The following is a 19868-nucleotide window of genomic DNA, read 5'->3' on the forward strand; positions in this document are numbered from 1 at the left end:
TAATAATATATATATATTGAAATGAACTTGGCTAAAATAAAAATTTATATTAAAAAATTACACACATATAATGTATATATATAGTTATTTACATTTGCAATAATTGTATATTTTCAGTTATTTATTAATAATAACTTTGTGGATTCAGTAAGTGGTAAAAAGTTTTCTACTATAAATCCAGCTAATGGTACTGTTATTGTAGAAGTTTCTGAAGGTGATAAGGTATTATATTTTATTTTTATAAATTTTACATTACATTACAAAATTTTTTGTATTATTATTTAAAATATTTGTTTTGCTTTATATAGGCAGATGTAGATAAGGCAGTTGCAGCTGCAAAAGAAGCATTTAACAGAAAATCAAAATGGCGAACAATGGATGCATCTATTCGTGGAAATCTTATGAATAAAGTATATCAATATATAATTTTATATTTTATTTGTGAAGAAATTCATCTTCATATTTTTTTATTTAATTATTATAATATTTGTATATATATAGTTTGCAGATCTTATTGCAAGAGATTTGGAATATATTGCAACTCTTGAAACTTTAGATAATGGAAAAACATATTCAGATGCCCTTTTTGATATAGAAGCAAGTATACAAACAATTCGTTATTATGCTGCATGGTGTGATAAAATCTTTGGAGATACTATTCCAGCAGGTATGCTCGATATTTTTTAATAAAATTAGCAAATATTTCATGAATACTTATATACTTATATACTTATATACTTAATTAATATGTGTTATTTAGATGGAAAATTTATTTCACTTACCCGCAAAGAACCAATAGGTGTAGTGGGTCAAATTATTCCTTGGAATTATCCTTTTCTTATGTTAGCATGGAAATGGGGTCCCGCTTTAGCTACTGGATGTACCATTGTTTTGAAACCAGCTGAGCAAACTCCTTTAAGTGCACTTTATGCTGCAGCACTTACTAAAGAAGCTGGTTTTCCACCTGGTGTAATAAATGTTATTACTGGTTATGGTCCAACAGCTGGTGCTGCTATTGCTGAACATCCAGAAATTAATAAGATTGCATTTACAGGATCTACAGAAGTATCTAATTTATGATATTGATTTATTCAACATTTATTCATATAAATAAAATTATATTAACATTTTATATTTTATTTATAGGTTGGTCATTTAATAATGGCAGCTTCTGCTAAAAGTAATCTTAAACGGGTTTCTCTTGAATTGGGTGGCAAAAGTCCTTTAGTTATTTTTGATGATGTTGACAGTATGTTATTAAAACATTTATTAAAATATTAACATATATGTAATCTATAATAAGAATATATAATTTCTAGTTAAAGAAGCAGCTGAAATTGCTTTCAATGCAATATTTACTAATCACGGACAAAATTGTTGTGCTGGTTCACGTACGTTTGTACATGCTAAAATCTATGATCAGTTTGTTAATCATGCTAAACAATTAGCATCACAAAGAAAAGTCGGTGATCCTTTTAATTCTGAGACTCAACAAGGACCCCAAATTGATGAAGAAATGTTTCATAAAGTCTTAGGATTAATTAAATCAGGAAAGGAAGAAGGAGCTGTATTGGAAACTGGGGGAGAACGTCATGGAAGTATTGGTTATTTCATTAAGGTATAATTTCCTGACCTAATATTTTTTATATTATTTGAATTGTAATATATGAATTATTTAAATGATTCTCTTAAATAATTATTTTAATTTAATTTAAAGCCAACTGTTTTTTCAAATGTAACTGATACTATGAGAATTGCAAAAGAAGAAATATTTGGACCTGTTCAATCTATTTTAAAATTTGAAACAATGGATGAAGTTATTGAGCGTGCAAACAATACAAATTATGGCCTTGCTGCTGGAGTTCTTACTAAAAATATTGATAAAGCTTTAACATTCGCACAAGCAGTGGAAGCTGGAAGTGTTTGGTAAACATTTTAATTTAAATTTTATATTTTTTGTATATATATAAAACTTAAGAAAATTTATATAAAAAAATTTATTTGAAGGATAAATTGTTATGATGCTGTTACACCTCAAACTCCATTTGGTGGATTTAAACAATCAGGAATAGGTCGTGAACTGTAAGTTTATTATTATTTATTTATTATATAATAAAGAAAAATTAAAATATAATAAATAAATTTATAAAGAATTAATAAAAATATTTCTCTTTCTATTTTAGTGGTGCAGAAGGATTAAAAGAATATCTTGAAACTAAAACAATATCTATTAAAGTATCAAGTAATTAAAAAAGATATATATAGATACAATCATAATCTATATTACATGAAGTTAAATTTATATTTTAAAAAAATTATTATATTATATTATATATTCTTATAATTTCATGTACAAATATATATATATTTTTATTAAATTGTTAATAAAATAATATAATGGGTAAAAAATACAAATTTTTAATTGTATAATTTAATGTATATTTATTGAAGAAAGATATAATATGGATAAACTATCAATTGGCTAGTACACCTATTAGTTTTATATTGTAATTTTATATTTAAATTAAATACAGTAAAATCTTTAACATATATATTAAAATATACACATTCTTGTACACAAGAAACTTTGTACACAAGAAAATCTATTTAAGCATCATCTGGTGGAATTCCTAATTCTTCATCTGTCCAATCTGCTGGACATAATTCAGGAAAATGACCCTGAATATATAAATACATATAAATTACAGAATTGAATATAAAATACACAATATATTATAGAATATAAAATAACAAAATTGTATTTTTAAAAATATAAACTATTTTAAAGTAAATTTCTAAAATATATATAAACAATAATTGTGATACTTACAATAATATGTTTGTATTCATACCAAAAATTCCAAAAAATCCACCACCACATTATTCCACCCAAAATTTCAGATACTATTACCCATGATGTTTGTGGTTTTGGTATTGAGCGATAACAAAAACTAATAGAATATTTCGTAATTTAATATAATTAATTTTTATAGATATTAGAATAATAAAAGATAGAAAAGATATTAGATAATTAGAATAGGATGACATATTTTGGAGATATTTTTTTCATAATAGAATCATACATTTGATTAAATGTATTATATTCACTACATATGAATTATACAATATTTTTTATATATATAAAAATATTTTTGTATTTTTACGAGAACAAAAATTTAAAAAACTTTACAGTTTTATAGAAAAGTTTATTATTGTACAAATCTAACCTCTTTCTAAAAAAAAGTTATATAATATATAAAAATATTTACCATGTACGAATTTGATTTAAATTTATTGTAGTCTGTTTCTTTGCATTTAAATAACGTACGTTTTTTAAAATTGCTGTACTACGCGATAATAACATTTTTTAACTCAAAATGATTTCTTGAATTAACTTTTATTACAAATGAAACGACCTCTATCATAGATAGGACAGAACTAACGATCAACATTATATACTTTGATAAACTGTTGCTATAAGTACATAAATGAAAATTATTAACATTAGCAATATATATATAATTATTTTTTTAACAATAATTAATATATATAATTAATTAAATAAATAATTTAATAGATAATTATTCAAATAAATTAATTTTCTTTTATTTTAGTAATTGTTAAAAATCATTTATAATTTTGAATTATTAATCGTATTTATATACTAATTGATTTCAGTATAATGAATATAATCCAATATATGTATTTTATATAGACATATTTCTTTTATTTTTATCTAAAATTATTTTTATAAAAATATATATATATATATAACTATTATTTAGATATAAATGGATGAAAATCAATAAACGATTGTAATTCTAATTATAAAATTATATATACAAATTAAATATTTTTAAAAAATTGGAATCAAATTTATTTATTTTAAATAAAAATACAAAAAAAATTACGTTTAATCGAAGAAATTTAAGATTTTTAAATTTTTTTTGTTCTCAATTATGTATTTTATATTTTAAATTGTTATTATAGTTTAAATAAAAAATAATTCAACAATACAAATTATTTTTTAAGATTTTCAATACGTAGAAATAAATTAATGTTTCAAATTTCTTATTCTTCACAATAATTTTATTAAAAGTATATTTTTTTATATTTATATGTAACGAATTTTCTTTCATCTGTCTTCTTTCGTGACTATTCTTTTTTTTTTTACGAGATTAATTTAAGACAACTTAACATCTGATGAAAGTCGTTCAAACACATTAACTGTGAGATATTCGCCATTACGGTCTGAAACGAGAGGGCTTCAAACAGCGAGGGGGTAGACTCCCAGTTGGATGATTCTCATTGGTCTATCGGAAAGTTTACGATTTGCGATCAACCATCTGGTTCTCGGTAGCAACCCCTAAAGAAATACACGTCATTGGTCCTCGTATCGTAACTTTTCTTCGACGTGTGCCCTAATAAGAACTTTTATATTACCTATCGACCAATCGACCTATCTTTTCTCGACAAGAAATGCAACCAGCTTCTTAGTTCGTGAATTCGTTACTAATATGTCTATGTACATATTTATAACGAATTATACAAGTTTTATTGCAATAATAGCAGATAATTTATTAATATTTTTGTTTTCTGTAAAAAATTACTGTAAAAAAATATTGACTATATTTTTATGATACATAAATATATTATATTCGTGAGAACAATTATTTGATATTTTCAATTATTTAAATTATTTCAATAATTATTGCAATAGATAATAATTTTAAAAAGTTAAGAGGATATTAATAAGATTTTTATTTTTATATAATTATAAATTAAATATTGAGATGGATATTAATTGTAACGTATTCGTAAGAACAATTATTTAATATTTTTTAATTATTTAAATTGTAATGATACAATAATAAATAGTAATTTTAAAATTTCAAGTATTATACATTAAATATTTAATTAATTTATATTATTAATTCAATCGAATTAATATTACTTTTAAATTAAATTGAATTAAATTATATTAATATTTATAAATTATAATAATTTTATCTTAGTATTATTATTCTATTCATTCTCATGCAATAAAAATCTCATATCAAGAATGAATTGTTCGCGTATTACGTGATACAGCATACCGATCGTTGATTCATAATTTTATCATCGTGACGATAGACCAGTGTTTACAAGCCTTCTCTTCGAGAAAGAGAACAGAATTTATTGATGATTCGTTGATGGGCTCGCAGCACGTTTTACGACACCACTTTGGAGGATTTTTATCTAGTCACCCGGTAGCTTTTATCATTTGAAAAACGCGCCGTTTGCTGTTTTTCCTTTATCGTCCAATAAACTTGAATTGTATTGCAAATTTCTGCCTACAGGGGAACTCGTCTTTTTCTTTATCTGTTGGAATGGTACCTATTCGCGTTGGTGATCCATTTGTAATATAGACTGTTAAGTGTGAAAGAAATTTTATTACGTATTTCTTCATTTGTTTGGATAAGAGTGCAATAAATGATCAAACGATGGAAAAAGAAATCGAGTTTGTAAATTCAAATATTCATGAATGAGACGACGAAGAATGAAGAACAAGGTTGAGGTTATATTTTACACCGTTGTAACTTTGTAAAAAAAAAAAAGAAAAATATAGTAATCAGCTTAAATTAATTTTAAATCTCTATTTTCAGAGATTGAGTTCATTTTTCTCAAAGATGTTTATATAATGTAGAAAATAGAAAAGTAAAGATACTTTTTTTTTCACGATAAATTTGAAAAATTCAATCTTTCAGTTGTAAAGATGCTGAATAATTTTAATTTAACTGAATTCATAATATATTTGTAGATTGAAAGTTCCTTCTTCACAATAATTGTTTTTTATATGATTCTTTTTTTCAAGTTATTAAATAACCTTTTTTTTTAAATTTTCATTTGATTCTAAATAGATTCTAAAGGAATTCTATAAAGGATTCTATTAAAAAATTTAATATCTTTTGCAGGTCAAATTATATCAATTTCAATATTGAAAAAATTGGAGAAATTGAAAAAATTCAGAAAAAAAAATACAAAAAATATTAATTCTGATAAAATAAATAAAATTATTCTAAACTTTAAAAAATTAGTAACAAAAAAGTATGTAATCCTTGACATGTTCTCTCACGAATAATATCACGAAATCGTAAAATCATAATTGTTAATGTATTAAAAAAAATTGACAATTAGAAATAAAAAACTTGATAAATAAATTCAGATTACAATTCTAACAATAATATTTATTGATCTAAAAAGATAAAATAATTGATCTATTTGTCACTATATGAAATGGGAAAATTTTTTTCATTTTAATTAGATTCTGAAAAAATAAAGAATTGAAAGAATTGAAAATAGAAAATAACTTTGAATAATTGATAAAAAAATTTCAGGTATGTTAAAACTATATTTTGAATATAGGTTAATTGGTAAAAACGATTTAATTGAAGCAACGAATATTGAATTTTTGGATGAACATCGAAATATTATATTTTATTGTCGAAAAAAAAATGTGACGAATATTAAATAAGATATATAAAGATTTCATTCTCATTTTAAGAATTCATGTATTTACGAATTTTTATTTCAAACTTTTTGCAGAACATTATAACATATAAGCCAATTTTTTAAATAATTTTTATACAAATTTTAGAATTGTTATAATTTTTATCAAGAGATCAAAACATTAATCCAACTTATATTTAATCAACATATTATACGTTCATGCTCTTATGGTAATTTATTGTCAAAAGAAAGTATTATAGAATACGATATATAATTGAAACGAATTTTCACGAATCAATCATTCACCATAACGATGTCAAGCTTTTATTTCATTTTTTTTTTTTCTAGGTTTCCAATGATATCAAAGGGAAACAACAGAACAAAAGAAAGCGAGCAAAAGAAATAAAGAAAAGTAATTAGAGAAAAAAATATGAAATTATATATCTTAATACGATCATCAAATGAATAATATTTCTAGAATGTTTTTTTTTTTATCTAAAGTAAAGTCTCCTGTTATTTATCAAGTATATCTATTTCACATTTTATACATTTCTTATGAATAGTTTATATTTACTATTCTACAATTTCTACAGCAAAATAGAAACTAATTAATCCATAAAATCGAGAACAATCGTAATTTATTATACAGAATTAAATTCAAGAATGAACAATTCTCTTTTCGTTAAATTTTCATTGTTTACAAATTTTAATTCGTTCATTCTACTTTGTTAAAATTAATTTTTAACAGCTCGCCTCATCTCTCGACTGTCTATCTCTCGCAGATAAATTAACAAACATAAGTTTTCTTTTTTAATGGCCGACGTGAAAGATGAAAGGCTTTCTGCGTAACATCGACCTTCCTTCGTCATCTCGAGCACACCCTTCGCTAGTTTCACCCTCTTTTCGTACCGCCCCTTCTATTCCCAGTGTGAGCGTTTCATCAAGGGTTATATCGAATGGCAGAGGGTGTAACCATGGATACGCGAGCAGCCATGTTGGTCCAGAGGCGTGAGAGGCACGCGGATGGAAAATTCGATAATTTCCACCCCGAAATGGCGAAGTTTCTTCGGAGGAAAAATTTTTAAATAATTTCTATTCCAGAATTTTTCTCCATCAAATATTTTTAAGATATTTAATTTAAAAGAAATACGTTTAAAGGAAAAAAGAAAAATTGAAAAACATAAAATATGATGCAAGATTCATATCAAGGAATGGAGAAAGATTATTTATTTAAATTAAACACAGTTTATATTTGTATTATTGGAAAATAATCTTTCACTTATTTCCCTCGATTTATATTTATAACTCGATTTCAACACTTTAATCACGCACGATATCTATTATAAAAATACGACTTTTTAGGAAGATAAGCGTGGATAAATGTTAGCACAACATGCGTCCAACTGAATCACGGAATCGAAGCAAACTGGTAGCGAAGAGAATCGAGAACGAAAACGAAGCCTGGAGAGAGAGAAAAAGGTTAAAAAAGGCAATAAAACGAAGGCGAAACCGTGGCTAAAAGTTTTTAGATATAAGAGAAGTAGGTAGAGGAGGTAGAGTATCAAGACGTGGAATTCCTTCGAGACGAAAGGATTTCAGATGAATGGACCAATGGACCAAGAGTTATGCCTTTATTGCACCCATGTATGTATTATTTTCAAAAAATTGTTGAGAAAAGATGCAGCTGTCGAAAGGAGGAAACCAAGGGGAAAAATATTCGAAATATCGTGATTGCAAACTTGAAAATTTTTACTTCAAAATTTTTCCAAAAACTCGAATATTTGAATATTCCAAATTTATAATTATCCGCAATTTAATCGCAAAAGAGATAAAATAAAATAAAATTACTCGTAGATAGATTAATTATATTCATAAATTAAATTTATGTAAAAACTCCAATTTTCTCCAATTAACTTTCCTAAATTATTTATACAGTTAGATTAAAATATAAAACCATATTATTTTTTCTAAATCATACTTTCTTATGTAATTACCGTTCATTTTCAATTCGATTAACTGGATGAGTTATCGAATTGTTGCTTGCTCACCTTACTCACCAATTCTATTCTCTAAGAAATTAAAATGAAAATGAGGGAAGGAGGGAGGATAAGAGCAAGGTTGGAACGTAGAGTAGTTTATAACGGTCTCTTTTAACACGTTAATATCTTCTGTTCCCTTGGAAACGATCGCAGAAGCTCTCTTCTTCTCGAGCAGTAACGTCCGCCAATATGTCTCCCCTAAAAGCGTCAGGGTGGCGGCGGTTGCACGCTACCGATGAGGTAACAGCTGCTGAATCGTCAGTTGGTTCAACCAATCCGTCCGGATGACCGATAAAATTAACGTTCATTGTTCTTTACGAAACACCAATCGTCCCATACAATCGTAAAATTTCTCCTTTTAGAATCGAAATCCACGGTTCTTCTCAAATAATCTCACGAATTATCTAAAAATAATTATTTATTTATAATTGTGATAAACATTATTAATGATTGGTAAGAAATTTTAATTGCTTTCTCTTGTCTTATTTTTGTGTTTTATTAAGAATATGGATGAAATGGAGATAATAGAATAAGTATATCTTCTCTTATTATCTTCATTACATTGGAATTCTAGATAAAATTGAGGTAAGAAAGATGAAAAATTGTTTTTGATTGTTTTATAAAATAAAATCATTGTGCAATGATACGTAGGTATAATAATTTTTCTATTAAGATAATATTTCTAAAAAAAAAAAAAGAAAAAAAAAAGATATTTTAATAAAGAAAGAAATAAATGAAATCCTAAGTGTCAAAATAATTGTAAATTTTCATCTCCTTTATGAAATTGTAATATGTGTAATAAAAAATAAAATTCTTTTAAAAATTAATTAATGAGAAATGTATTAAACTATAGAGCGATAGAAATTTCTTATCTAATAATAGACAAGAATTATAATTTTGCTTATAGTAATCCTAGTAATTTTATGAAACTAATGTTAATAAACCACATACGGTGAATATTTCACTTGAAATAAATTTTAATTATATTTAACAAAATTATGTTCTATTCTTAGAAAATTTTAACTGTAACAACAAAAAATTCTGTTTCCTCCATCATCATTTTATGCTTCTTTAAAATTTATAATGCATTACAATTTTTTTCACGGATTTTGTGTGATAAAAAATTTGAAAAATAATTTCAAATATAATAAAATATAATAACTTTTACAACTTTGATACAAATTATATTCGTTGTAAATTTAAAGTACGTCTGCCATTGAATTTTTTTCGCGCTTTAATGGCTCGCGACTGCGGTAATCAAGTTTAGAGATGTTGCCAAGGCAATTACTTTCACTCGTCTAAGAACATGGTTGTCCAGCCGGCCATCAATCATCGCTTCATAAATCTAGTGGTATCCCAGTGTATTCGACAAACCCACAAGAAAATCATAAACACAACACTAACGGAGATTAGTTTACATCGTGATCGCGGTTTTCTCCATTTTGTTTGTTAAAAAGCTGTTATTGTTATTTCTGATTTTTTTTTTTTCATATTATTTGTATTATTTTATGAGCCTTGTATGTACAAGAATCTTATACATGTAATGAAATATTATTTCTAATTATTTTATGTTTAAAAAAAATTTAATGTATTTCATATTTATTTATTTTGTATTTATGTTGCAATATGAATTATTGCAATTAACTTATATTCTTTTAATTTCAGGAAATGTCAAGCAATTTTTTTAATGCGTCGAAAAAAAGCCAAAGGGTTTGCGTGAACACATTCGAGTGAGTTTAATATTTTCAGTTCGTAAAATTTTATGGATGGTAATAACTGCCAACCCTAAGAATTTTACAGCTTTTCTTTGGATGAGCTTGAACAATGTGTTCTGAGAGCTTAATACTTAATATAACTTTGTTATAAAAAAATTGTCTAAAGTTGTAGTAATTTCTTATTAAATTGTTAATTTGTTTATTCATCTATTTCATACTTTAAAAATATTTAACATTTCAAGTGTGCAAAAAGTGTCTGTTGTTCATTTTTGTTATTGTCAGATTAATAATAGAAATTAAATTAATTATTTATTAAGAAAAGGTAACTATATATATATATGCAAATATTCTATTTGAAATTTAAGATATAAATTTAAAAATAAATTATTTTAAAAATATTATTAAATGCATATATGATGCATTATTTAACTTATTTCTAAAATACTGTACTTTAATTTATATATAGAAATATATCTCTATATCATTATAGATTTATTATTATTATTATTATACTTGATGATATGAAATGTAAAATAATTAGAAATCTGTATTATCAACTGTCTATATCATATCACAGAGAAAAAGGTTCAAAAAATTGCTGTAAGAGGGCAGACATATAAGTCTGACAAGTCTGTTACCTACGTTATCCACTATAGAATTCTTCAGAATCTTTCGAAGATATTTGAAAGTTGTCAGTTATAATAGTTTCAAATAATTAATTACGATTCAATAGACGTAATATTTATTGCATTTTATTTTCGAATTTTATTATCTATCAAGTAAAATCTTACACATCTATTATATATTTGTGAACTCTTCTGAAGAATTTTAAATTTAACGATTATCAATACGTATTATTACTCTGTTCTATTCTAACCTTATATCGATACAAATGAAAGTATTTAATATAACTAATCAATTTACATTAATTGATACAAATAAAACATAAATATAACCAATTAATTTTCACTAAATGAAAAATAAAAAGAATTATTTTTCAAGATATAAATGACTAAATGTCTCATAGTGTATACAAGATATTTACCAATGTTCCGTGTAACGAAACGTCACATTCCAAGTCACAGAATGGTCAGAATGTTTGCTTTTCCTCGTTCGACGAATTTCACGAGCGTTGTTTTCACTCCGGGAAGTCGTGTATGGAAAAAAAGGCAGCAAGGCAAGCAGCTAAGGCTTGACCGAAAGGTACTGGCGACGGTGCTTTTAAAGCTGTACCGCGTGTTTGTTTGCGGCCCGTGTTAATTCGTCGTACAAATAACCGGCGACGGCCCTCGGACCACGAACGATTCGTAGCCGTTGCAAATGATCAGTTCCTCGCGGGCAATACGTGTAACTGCATTGCGTTTCACCGTTCCATCGCGTGATCTTTGAAAAAAGGCAAATGAATGCCTCTCGGTGTGCTGGGTGAAGTGATGTCTTAAGCAGTGGATGCTTCGTATCGAATACGCTAGTTGTTTGCGATGGATTATCGAGGTATTTTTTTCCTAACCTTTTTTTTTTTCTTTACCCATTATACCTTTGTCCATAGATTTTATTCAATTTCTATGAATTGAACACTCATGTTGAGATTTTTGTAAGTTTCGAAATATTCTAAATCTATGTACAGAGTAGGATATTGTTAGATATACTTAGTTATGTGTGAAATGTGACTAATCGCGACACCTGTTGTTATTGTCAGTGTATTATTGTGACCATATAAATGTCATAACGTATCCTTCCTTCTTCTTGCATGGATTATCGAATAGACTTTGTTCATTAATAATAAATGCAATAGTTAGAAACATTGTGTTCTGATAGTTAAATAATTGGAAATTTATTATCAATTTATTTTTTAAATATCTTAATCTATAATGATGAGACATGAGACTCTCGCTAATAATTGGATTGGAATCATTTGAAATTATTCCTAACCTCTTTTTTATATTAATATAAACTAAGTAGATATACATATATGTATATGTATATGTATATGTAATATGTATATGCTTGTTACGTCACGAGATTCGTTTTAATTTGGTCCAATCATTAGCCGCGAGATATATTTTCGAGACAAGTTTTATTATATAGAGGACGCTTGTAATATGAATATATTCGAGAATAATATTTTCGAGAGTTATTTTTCATTATTGAGCGATACGTTTGCTGTGTTGTTAAAATTATTCTTGATTCAAAAGTTTCAAAAGTCATTCATGCAGTGTTCATTAATAAACAATAATTATTTTCTCTCTGTTAATATCACAACGGCTTCCAAAAACGAAGTTCGTTCCGCAACGAAAATACATCGGATTATACGCAGCCATTATCCATCGAAACACACTTGAAATCGTGGAGAAGAACGAAACAAGTCAATACGTGTGGAGGTTTACGACGTCGGGGTTGGAAATCAACGAAGAGAACGGCCGCGTCGCAATAGGGAGACCACGTGAGCACGCTTGTTTTTATAATACACGTTAAATAACTTTACGAGGCCTCAAGTATCGTGGCAAATTGATTTCGTAACGACAATCACGGAATTAACGTACAATAAAAGTATCATGGTGGCAATTAAGCGGAGCACTTGCTTAACTGTGAACCATCACGCTTGGCTGTGGTTTCAGTCGTGCTCGGGAGTGTCGAATGAATGATACGCAAACAGTATTGGATCATTTTGAATCTGCGGGGACGATCCACTCGCTATGGCGTCAATTTTCTTCCCGACGTTTGGAGAAATCTTCTTTGAGAGTTGGCATCTTGCGTCTTTTTTGTGAGTTTAATATTATTTTATTATAGAATTAGAATTGAAAGTGATATTTTGTAATCTAATAATCTAAAAATCTATGTTAAATCTATTTAGACAAACCAAAGATTTTTATGTAAAAATCTTACATGGATTGATATTTGTCTAAAATTACATAACCTAAAAATTTTTACATTTAGATAAACTAAAAATTTTTACGTAAGAATCTTATACAATTATTTATGTGATATTATCGAATAGTAATTGTGAATTGTGATATTATCGAATTGTTTTGTTCTATGACAAATAACGATAAATTAAATTATAATAGTAAACAAAAATTAAGAATATTATTTTTTATATTACACTAGGTACTATCTTCTTGAATTTTTGTTGAATATCAAGAAATGTAATTTAATGGCAGGAAATTATGTAACTACTTTTACATGGAAATAACGAAGTACCGTGACGGAAGTAGATCAAAACGATGCTCCTCTTGTTCAAAAGCGGAATTTTGCACGCGCGTGCGATTGTGTATACAACTATTAAGTGCTTACATTTATGTCTCTCATAATTGGCTTCGTTAAATGAAGAGAGTGACTGAGGAATTAGCTTGCCGGTAATAACCCGGCTATTTATTAACACGTGAAACGAGACGCTATGGGTCGCGCGAACTAACATATCCGACACATGAGGTGAATGTCTTCTTTGTTTCCTTCAGATTTTTCTTGTTCTTGTTTTCTTATCGCTATACGTGAATAGTATTCTCCATTCTTGTTGTCTGTTTCTTCAGGTTAAAATTTCACTTTCTTCATTATAATATCTTATTTAATTTTTTTGATAATAATAAATATTTTTAATACTTTGCTTATCGTTATGAATATATGGATAATCTCCATTTTCTTTTATTTATTTCTTTGGATTAAAATTTCATTTTCTTCATCGTGTCTTTCTTATTCTCAGTTAAATTTTTATTTTTTAAAACGGGTATAAATATCTTTGTTATTTATAAAATTCCACATTTTTTTGTTATTTTCCAACAAGAAAGTAGATATTAGATATTTAAGTAATCATAATATAATGGGAATCATAAATATAATATAGCGCATTTCATTTAAAAAGAAATTTGTCAGATTTATAACAGATTATTATATACATATTTAGGTGTATATCAGTTTTCTTAGGAAGGGTTTCAAAAAAACGAAAATGTTTTCTTTCACAGCATATTGCGTCAGTTTCGTTTCGAATTTTCCCTAATTTTTTTTTCTTTTTCAAAGGGTCGATCCTCGAGAAACATCTTGCTTGGTATCGTTTGTTATTTCGTTAAGGAAAAAACTGACCTGCTGGCCTACATTCCATCCTGTTTTCACTTCCTGTCGGTATAGAAGGATTTCACGAGTTAGGAAAAAAAGGATCCTGAAAGAACTCGAAGATTTCACTTTTCTCTTTGTCTTCAAATCGAAGATAATTTTGTTTTGAAAATTTAATGAATAATTAATGATAACAATAATAATGAAAAACATAACGAAACGAATAAAATTTAAAAGGGAAAAATAGGAAGAGATTCTCGTATGGTTTTCTTATATAGATAATTTTTGTATTTGACTTTAATAATTCTTCTTTATATTCTTTATATTTATATTCTTCTTTTGAACTTTTATATTCATATATAAAAAAGCATAAAGAAAATATAGAGATAGATATTCAATTACCATTCACAGTAAGTAATCAATTATCAAGACATATCTAGATCTGTTTGGATCCAAATCATATTTTGTAGATTTTCATCTCTTCTTCTCTTTCCCAACTATATATATATAAAATTAATTACTACAACAACGATACTATACTTACTATAACAAACAATTCCATGATGCTTTAATAAGTGAAGTTCAGTTCACTGTAAAAAAATTAAACGTCGACTTTAGGCATTCAAAAAATGTCTTTCAATCTCGAATGGAGTTAGAGGGGCGCGACTTTGTCCAGCATCGACATTCCAGAACCGAGGAATGCGCGTTGAATCCGTAAGAGGTTTAAAAAGAAAAAGTATGAAGGTGGGTTGGGGAAGAGGTTAGATTTACTATCAGATGGATTTCATTCCTCTGGAGGGGTTTCAGGCTTTCCAAGCAATCCTATTACCACAGTCAAATGTGATTTAGGATCTTGGCCGCTCACCATGAAACACCATGGGCGTTTCATATCTCCTCGGGACCAGATACCAACCGCGGTGCACCGGGTATTCTCTCTCTCCAACCAGCGGCCGCTATGGGCGTTTTCAGGACCGTAGAAGGGATTAAATTTTCAAAGCGAGCGCCGATTCCTCCCGGTTTCTGTACCGAGAGGAACCGGATAGGTTTTCGAGAAAATGGCGACCAGGCTACTGCCCATTGAACCAAAAATGATTGATTTTCGATTAAGAGAGAAATTATTATTTATGATCATCATCCCTATGGTAAAGTGGGTAGTAAAAAAATGATCTATCCTGGGTTCGATAAAAAGCAACGAAGTTTTAATTTTTGATCTGATAATTTTCCTGGTAATAAAATCGTGAGATATATATTTGGAATACGATGAGTGTAAATTATTCGTGATTTTAGGTTACGACAATAAAAATTTCTTCTTTTTTTTTTTTTGAAATTAAATAAGGGAACAAAATTGACTCGAGAAAAATTTGAAAACTTTTGACTCGTTTTAATTTTCTTTTTTTAATTTATTCTCAAACGATATTCTCCGTATAAGAAATATAAATTTGTATAATGCAAATTTTTCTTTTTCTTTTTTTACTTTTCACGCTTGATTTCATCCACTTTATGTTTATATCAATCAATTGACAAAAGAATTTTCTCCTGTTTTCTCCGCTGCTGTACAATCAAGGTGAATACAGAAAAAAAGCATACGTTCAAGTTACGGCCCTGCACCCTTTATCTCGTTCCACGAGCGAAGCCAGGCCACGAAGAATCGGCGTGCACGAGGACCAAGCCTCGCTTATCCATATTCGCCATACCCGCTATTATGTAGACGATAATGGCCCCCGCATAAATATTCACGCTGGCGATGCCCATAAATGCTACCGCTGCATCCTACATATTGCCTCCGCTATACTCCGCTCACGAATACTATGCCTGCCTGCCTGCCTGCCTGCCTGCCTGCACGTGCATTGACGTTTCAAGCTCGCCGCTAATACGAGACGAGGATCAAGCGTTTGCTGATCAGGATCATCAATCAAACCATCATTGATTAGGTATATTCTCGTTTCTCGTTCACTTGTATATTTACGATGTTGACAATTTCTAACCTCTCTTTTCTTATGTTCGAAAATAATATATATATATATTTTTTTTTAATCTAGGTCTAGAAGCGAGAAGAAACGTGATTCATCGCGATTATAGATTCATTGTGTGGACGTTTATTATCGTACGAGTTTTGGACCAACTCGTTAATGGATAGAAACGTGAATTTTATTTATTCGATGGTATTTTATCTCTCTCTCTCTCTCTCTTCGATCTTGTAAAAGATTCTCCTCTCGATTTGTCCAACAAAATCTTGCGAATATTTTTTTATGGAGCATTATTTTGCACGAATGGAAATCGTGTTATCTTCGACGAACGATCGATCCCTCGCCGGTTTTCGAATTTTATCCGATCTTCTTTCACGAATAATTGGCGGTTCAATGGTCGGAGTAGGACCCTCGAGGTCCACCACACAGGATCCACTTACACAATTATCTGCTCGCGGGATCTCCTTGGCGGACAGTCGCTCATCGTTTTACTGCTCTCTCACCTTCTCCTCCTCCTCCTCCTTCTTTGGATTCGTTTTTGAGCTGGCTTTTTAACGTTCTCGCCCATCTTGCCTCTTCTTCTCTGGTGCATGTAAGAATTCTTCATTTTGTTTTCCATTTTGTTTAATTGTTGTAACAGATTCTTGTGAATTTTGTGCAAAAAATTGAAGAAACTTTTAGTTATTTGTCATTCTATTTATACAGATACTGAATAATTAGATCCAAATTTTACATCATCTAGCATTTTTTACAATTATTCTTACGGTGATTTTTTTATATTTTATATTATTATTTTGGACTACAAGATAATTAAGGATGAAGACAAAGTATCATGGAAAGTTCAAGAATTATGCTACGAAACGTTATTTGATCATTCCTGGTATTTACCACCGCTGAACCAAGTAGTAAGTAAGAAAATATTTTTCAAATGCATCCCCATATCTTATACCCATCGTGATATATCTCATCATAAAAAGGTATAAATATTTCAAAGTAAGAATCGTCCGTGAGAAAGGAGGCCATGTGTGCGTCTTCCTGCCTGCCGCCACTTTTGAAGTCCTTCTCCTCCTTTGGAAAAAAGAAAAAAGAAAAAAGAAGAAGAAGAATGAAAAAAAGGAAACGAAACAGATCTTGGTCGCCACACACACACAAATTCTACTGGATAAAGTAGAACTCGCCACTCCTAGAGGGAATAAGAGGCGAAAGAAAGAAATCCCACCCACTTCTGGTCGGTCCTTTCCAGTCGCCATCACGAATAAATTCGAAACCAGTTCCCACAAGAGGACCCACGAGTCGCTCTTGTCGGGTGTGTCACGTCGTTTTAATGCTCGTTTCACTGGAACCGTGTCCCCCGGAAAGAACACAGAAATAAGACCGTTAAAAAGGCCCCTTATCTGTTGCTAGAAAAAGAAAAAAATTCCACTCGAACAAGGATCCACTTTGACGAGGATTGCGTGATTGAATTTTTATTTATTTTTTTTTTTTCCCTCGCCTCGAAATTATGGAAACTGGTTAATGGCCACAAGCTTGATAGAGAGGGAAGTTATTTTATAATTGAACGGGGAAATATTTATATATTGCCTGTTAATTTTCATAATTCCATTACTTATTTCAATTTCAAATTTTGATTTGTTAAAAATTGTTAATCTTTTGTAAATATTTGCCCGTTTACGTAATATTTGTTCAGCGATATATTTGCTTAGTGGTCGTAAAGAGGAAAATTTTTTTTAGGCAAATACGTTTTACGTAGTCCTGCCATATATACCTCGTAGACTTTTGAAAGAAGTTTATTCGTCGTTTGGAGAGGAATTAAAATTTTAGAAATTTTTGGTTCGTTTTTCTCTTTCTATTAATTACTTAAAATTTTCAAATCTCTTTGTTAATTTTTGTCAATTTATTTTAAACACTAGCACACGAAAAAGTAATTTGATTAATCTGATTGTTTGATCTCTATTGAATTCTCGTATTGAAAAATTTTTCATTATTTTTCTTATTATCGTAAAACAAGGAATTTGTTTAGAGTGAAAATAAACTTTTTTTTCTTTCTCTCTCTCTCTCTCTCTCTCTCTCTCTCTCTCTCTCTTATTTAGTACCATTGATTGGAAAATAATAAATAAATATGGCAAAATAATTACCATACCGATATTTAATAATGCAGATATTCATAAATATGAATGTTCACATTTAAAAGGACTTTAATAGCCAAAAGATGAAAATAACTGTAAGAGAATGTTAATAACCTTAACGCGGATGTTATTCGTTGTTATTCTTCGCTCGAACGTTTCCATTTTTATTTGTTGCACGTATGATACATGTTGGCCAGTTTGAGATTCCGTAGAGGGATTCGATTCTCGCACGATCCCTCCATGAAATGGAGTTCACAGTCGTAAATACGTATGCAAATATACCGAGGCTGTTACAGTGGCCGTTGTAAACCGGTATAGTCATCGATAAACGTTTCGAGCCGTTGTCACGTGGCGTAGAGATTCAGATTCTTCTTACTTTTTTTTTTCTTCTTCTTCTTCTTTTTCATAAAACAACGCTGTTCAACGAAGGTACGATTTCAAAATAATTTTCAACTTTATTCAACTTGCAAAAATTTATATTAATCATTTTCCAAGGGAACTTGAAAAGAATACGATTTTTGAGGTTAACCCGGAAGCAAGACCGTTCGACGGTAAAGTAGGTAGCCGAAAATTTATACAATCATCATTTATATCTAGATCGATATAATTATTTAATGATATGATTTAAAATCACGTGAAAATAATGTGCATAATAAAATAGATAATCGAAAATTTTTTATCTATTTTATATCTAAATCGATATATACGATGATTAATGATATGATTTAAAATCACGTGAAAATAACGTGCATAGAAAATTTATATTTTATTATATTTTATATATATATATATAAAAGACACGAAATATCCAAAAACAGAGGAAGGATTGCAGAGGGATTTGATTTTCTCGGAAGAGGAAAACGGTTGCGGCGAAAATGATTCATGAAGAAGCTATTCATACCGAACCCTTTATTTACCGCCATATTTGAAAGAGCGGGTGAAACTATCTCGACCACCGGGAAAAATGGGCGAAACGACCGACAAAAAGGGAACGAGGAAACGAGTTCCTTTGAAAAGAAGAAAAAAAAGAAAAAAGAAAAAGGAAAAAAAAAAGCTTTTCACTGACCAGACCAGAACGTAATCCCTACCAATAAACTAATTAAGGCCATCGGCTTTCGACTACCTACTTTACTCTCGAACGGTCTTGCTTCCGGGTTAACCTCAAAAATCCTACCCTTTTTTCTATTTATCCCTTGGAAAATGATCAATATTATAAAATTCTTCTTCATTGCCACGAGATATATTGTATAATTCTTTCTAAAAATTACTCGGAATAATTTTTCATACGAAAATCACGAAATTCACTTCTTTAAGAAAAACGATAAGAAAAAAAATATTCGAAAGAAGCTTCAAAGAGTATATATAATATTCCGTATACCAAATATATTCCATGCTCTTTAAAAGTTCAAAGCAAGGAAGGAGCGACCTGGAGAGGGGAAAAAAAAAAAAAAAGAAAAAGAAAAATAGAAACTCGAGTTTTCTCCCGAG

The 19868-nt window shown here is 28.6% G+C and overlaps 3 protein-coding genes and 1 long non-coding RNA gene across 10 annotated transcripts in view; 3 read left to right on the plus strand and 1 right to left on the minus strand.

Moving 5' to 3' along the window:
* LOC102671474 (retinal dehydrogenase 1) overlaps positions 1–2432 on the plus strand; it is a 2892-nt gene extending 460 nt beyond the window's left edge. Inside the window, exons 2-10 of the mRNA XM_031508397.1 lie at positions 118–222; positions 309–410; positions 502–667; positions 761–1065; positions 1147–1249; positions 1320–1618; positions 1718–1926; positions 2008–2082; positions 2184–2432. Of these exons, the coding sequence (XP_031364257.1) occupies positions 118–222; positions 309–410; positions 502–667; positions 761–1065; positions 1147–1249; positions 1320–1618; positions 1718–1926; positions 2008–2082; positions 2184–2250 (1431 nt within the window). The 3' untranslated portion in view covers positions 2251–2432. The remainder of the gene's footprint in view (positions 1–117; positions 223–308; positions 411–501; positions 668–760; positions 1066–1146; positions 1250–1319; positions 1619–1717; positions 1927–2007; positions 2083–2183) is intronic.
* A 158-nt stretch (positions 2433–2590) lies between these two features.
* LOC102671348 (NADH dehydrogenase [ubiquinone] 1 beta subcomplex subunit 2, mitochondrial-like) lies at positions 2591–3468 on the minus strand. Its single transcript, XM_006611261.2, has 3 exons — positions 3270–3468; positions 2831–2951; positions 2591–2679 (listed from the first exon to the last, which is right to left on the minus strand). The coding sequence occupies exons 1-3, from the start codon at positions 3362–3364 to the stop codon at positions 2608–2610; spliced, it is 288 nt and encodes a 95-aa protein (XP_006611324.1). The 5' UTR covers positions 3365–3468; the 3' UTR covers positions 2591–2607.
* A 1863-nt stretch (positions 3469–5331) lies between these two features.
* LOC116185005 lies at positions 5332–6204 on the plus strand. Its single transcript, XR_004149703.1, has 2 exons — positions 5332–5557; positions 5955–6204. It is a non-coding gene; the product is annotated as an uncharacterized LOC116185005 (long non-coding RNA).
* A 5104-nt stretch (positions 6205–11308) lies between these two features.
* Positions 11309–19868, plus strand: part of LOC116185015 — a 108196-nt gene continuing 99636 nt past the window's right edge. For 3 of the 7 annotated variants that reach the window (XR_004149713.1, XR_004149714.1, XR_004149719.1), the window contains exons 1-3: positions 11309–11734; positions 12521–12683; positions 12859–13004. The gene's annotated coding sequence lies outside the window, so the exon portion shown is untranslated. Of the gene's footprint in view, positions 11735–12520; positions 12684–12858; positions 13080–13348; positions 13841–14254; positions 14560–15136; positions 15412–15529; positions 15543–19868 lie in introns of those variants that run through there. The other 4 variants (XR_004149717.1, XR_004149715.1, XR_004149718.1 and 1 more) reach the window with 4 other exon arrangements.

The sequence above is a fragment of the Apis dorsata genome, unplaced genomic scaffold (assembly GCF_000469605.1).
Source record: "Apis dorsata unplaced genomic scaffold, Apis dorsata 1.3 scaffold_85, whole genome shotgun sequence".
Taxonomy (NCBI): Eukaryota; Metazoa; Arthropoda; class Insecta; order Hymenoptera; family Apidae; genus Apis; species Apis dorsata.

Excerpts from the sequence above, each read along its gene's own strand:
- LOC102671348 (XM_006611261.2), bottom strand. The coding sequence starts at position 3,364 with ATGTTATTATCGCGTAGTACAGCAATTTTAAAAAACGTACGTTATTTA. Across the intron at positions 2,952-3,269 it reads TTAAATCAAATTCGTACATG|TTTTTGTTATCGCTCAATAC; the intron begins GTAAATATTTTT and ends ATATTCTATTAG. Across the intron at positions 2,680-2,830 it reads ATGAATACAAACATATTATT|GGTCATTTTCCTGAATTATG; the intron begins GTAAGTATCACA and ends TTATATATTCAG.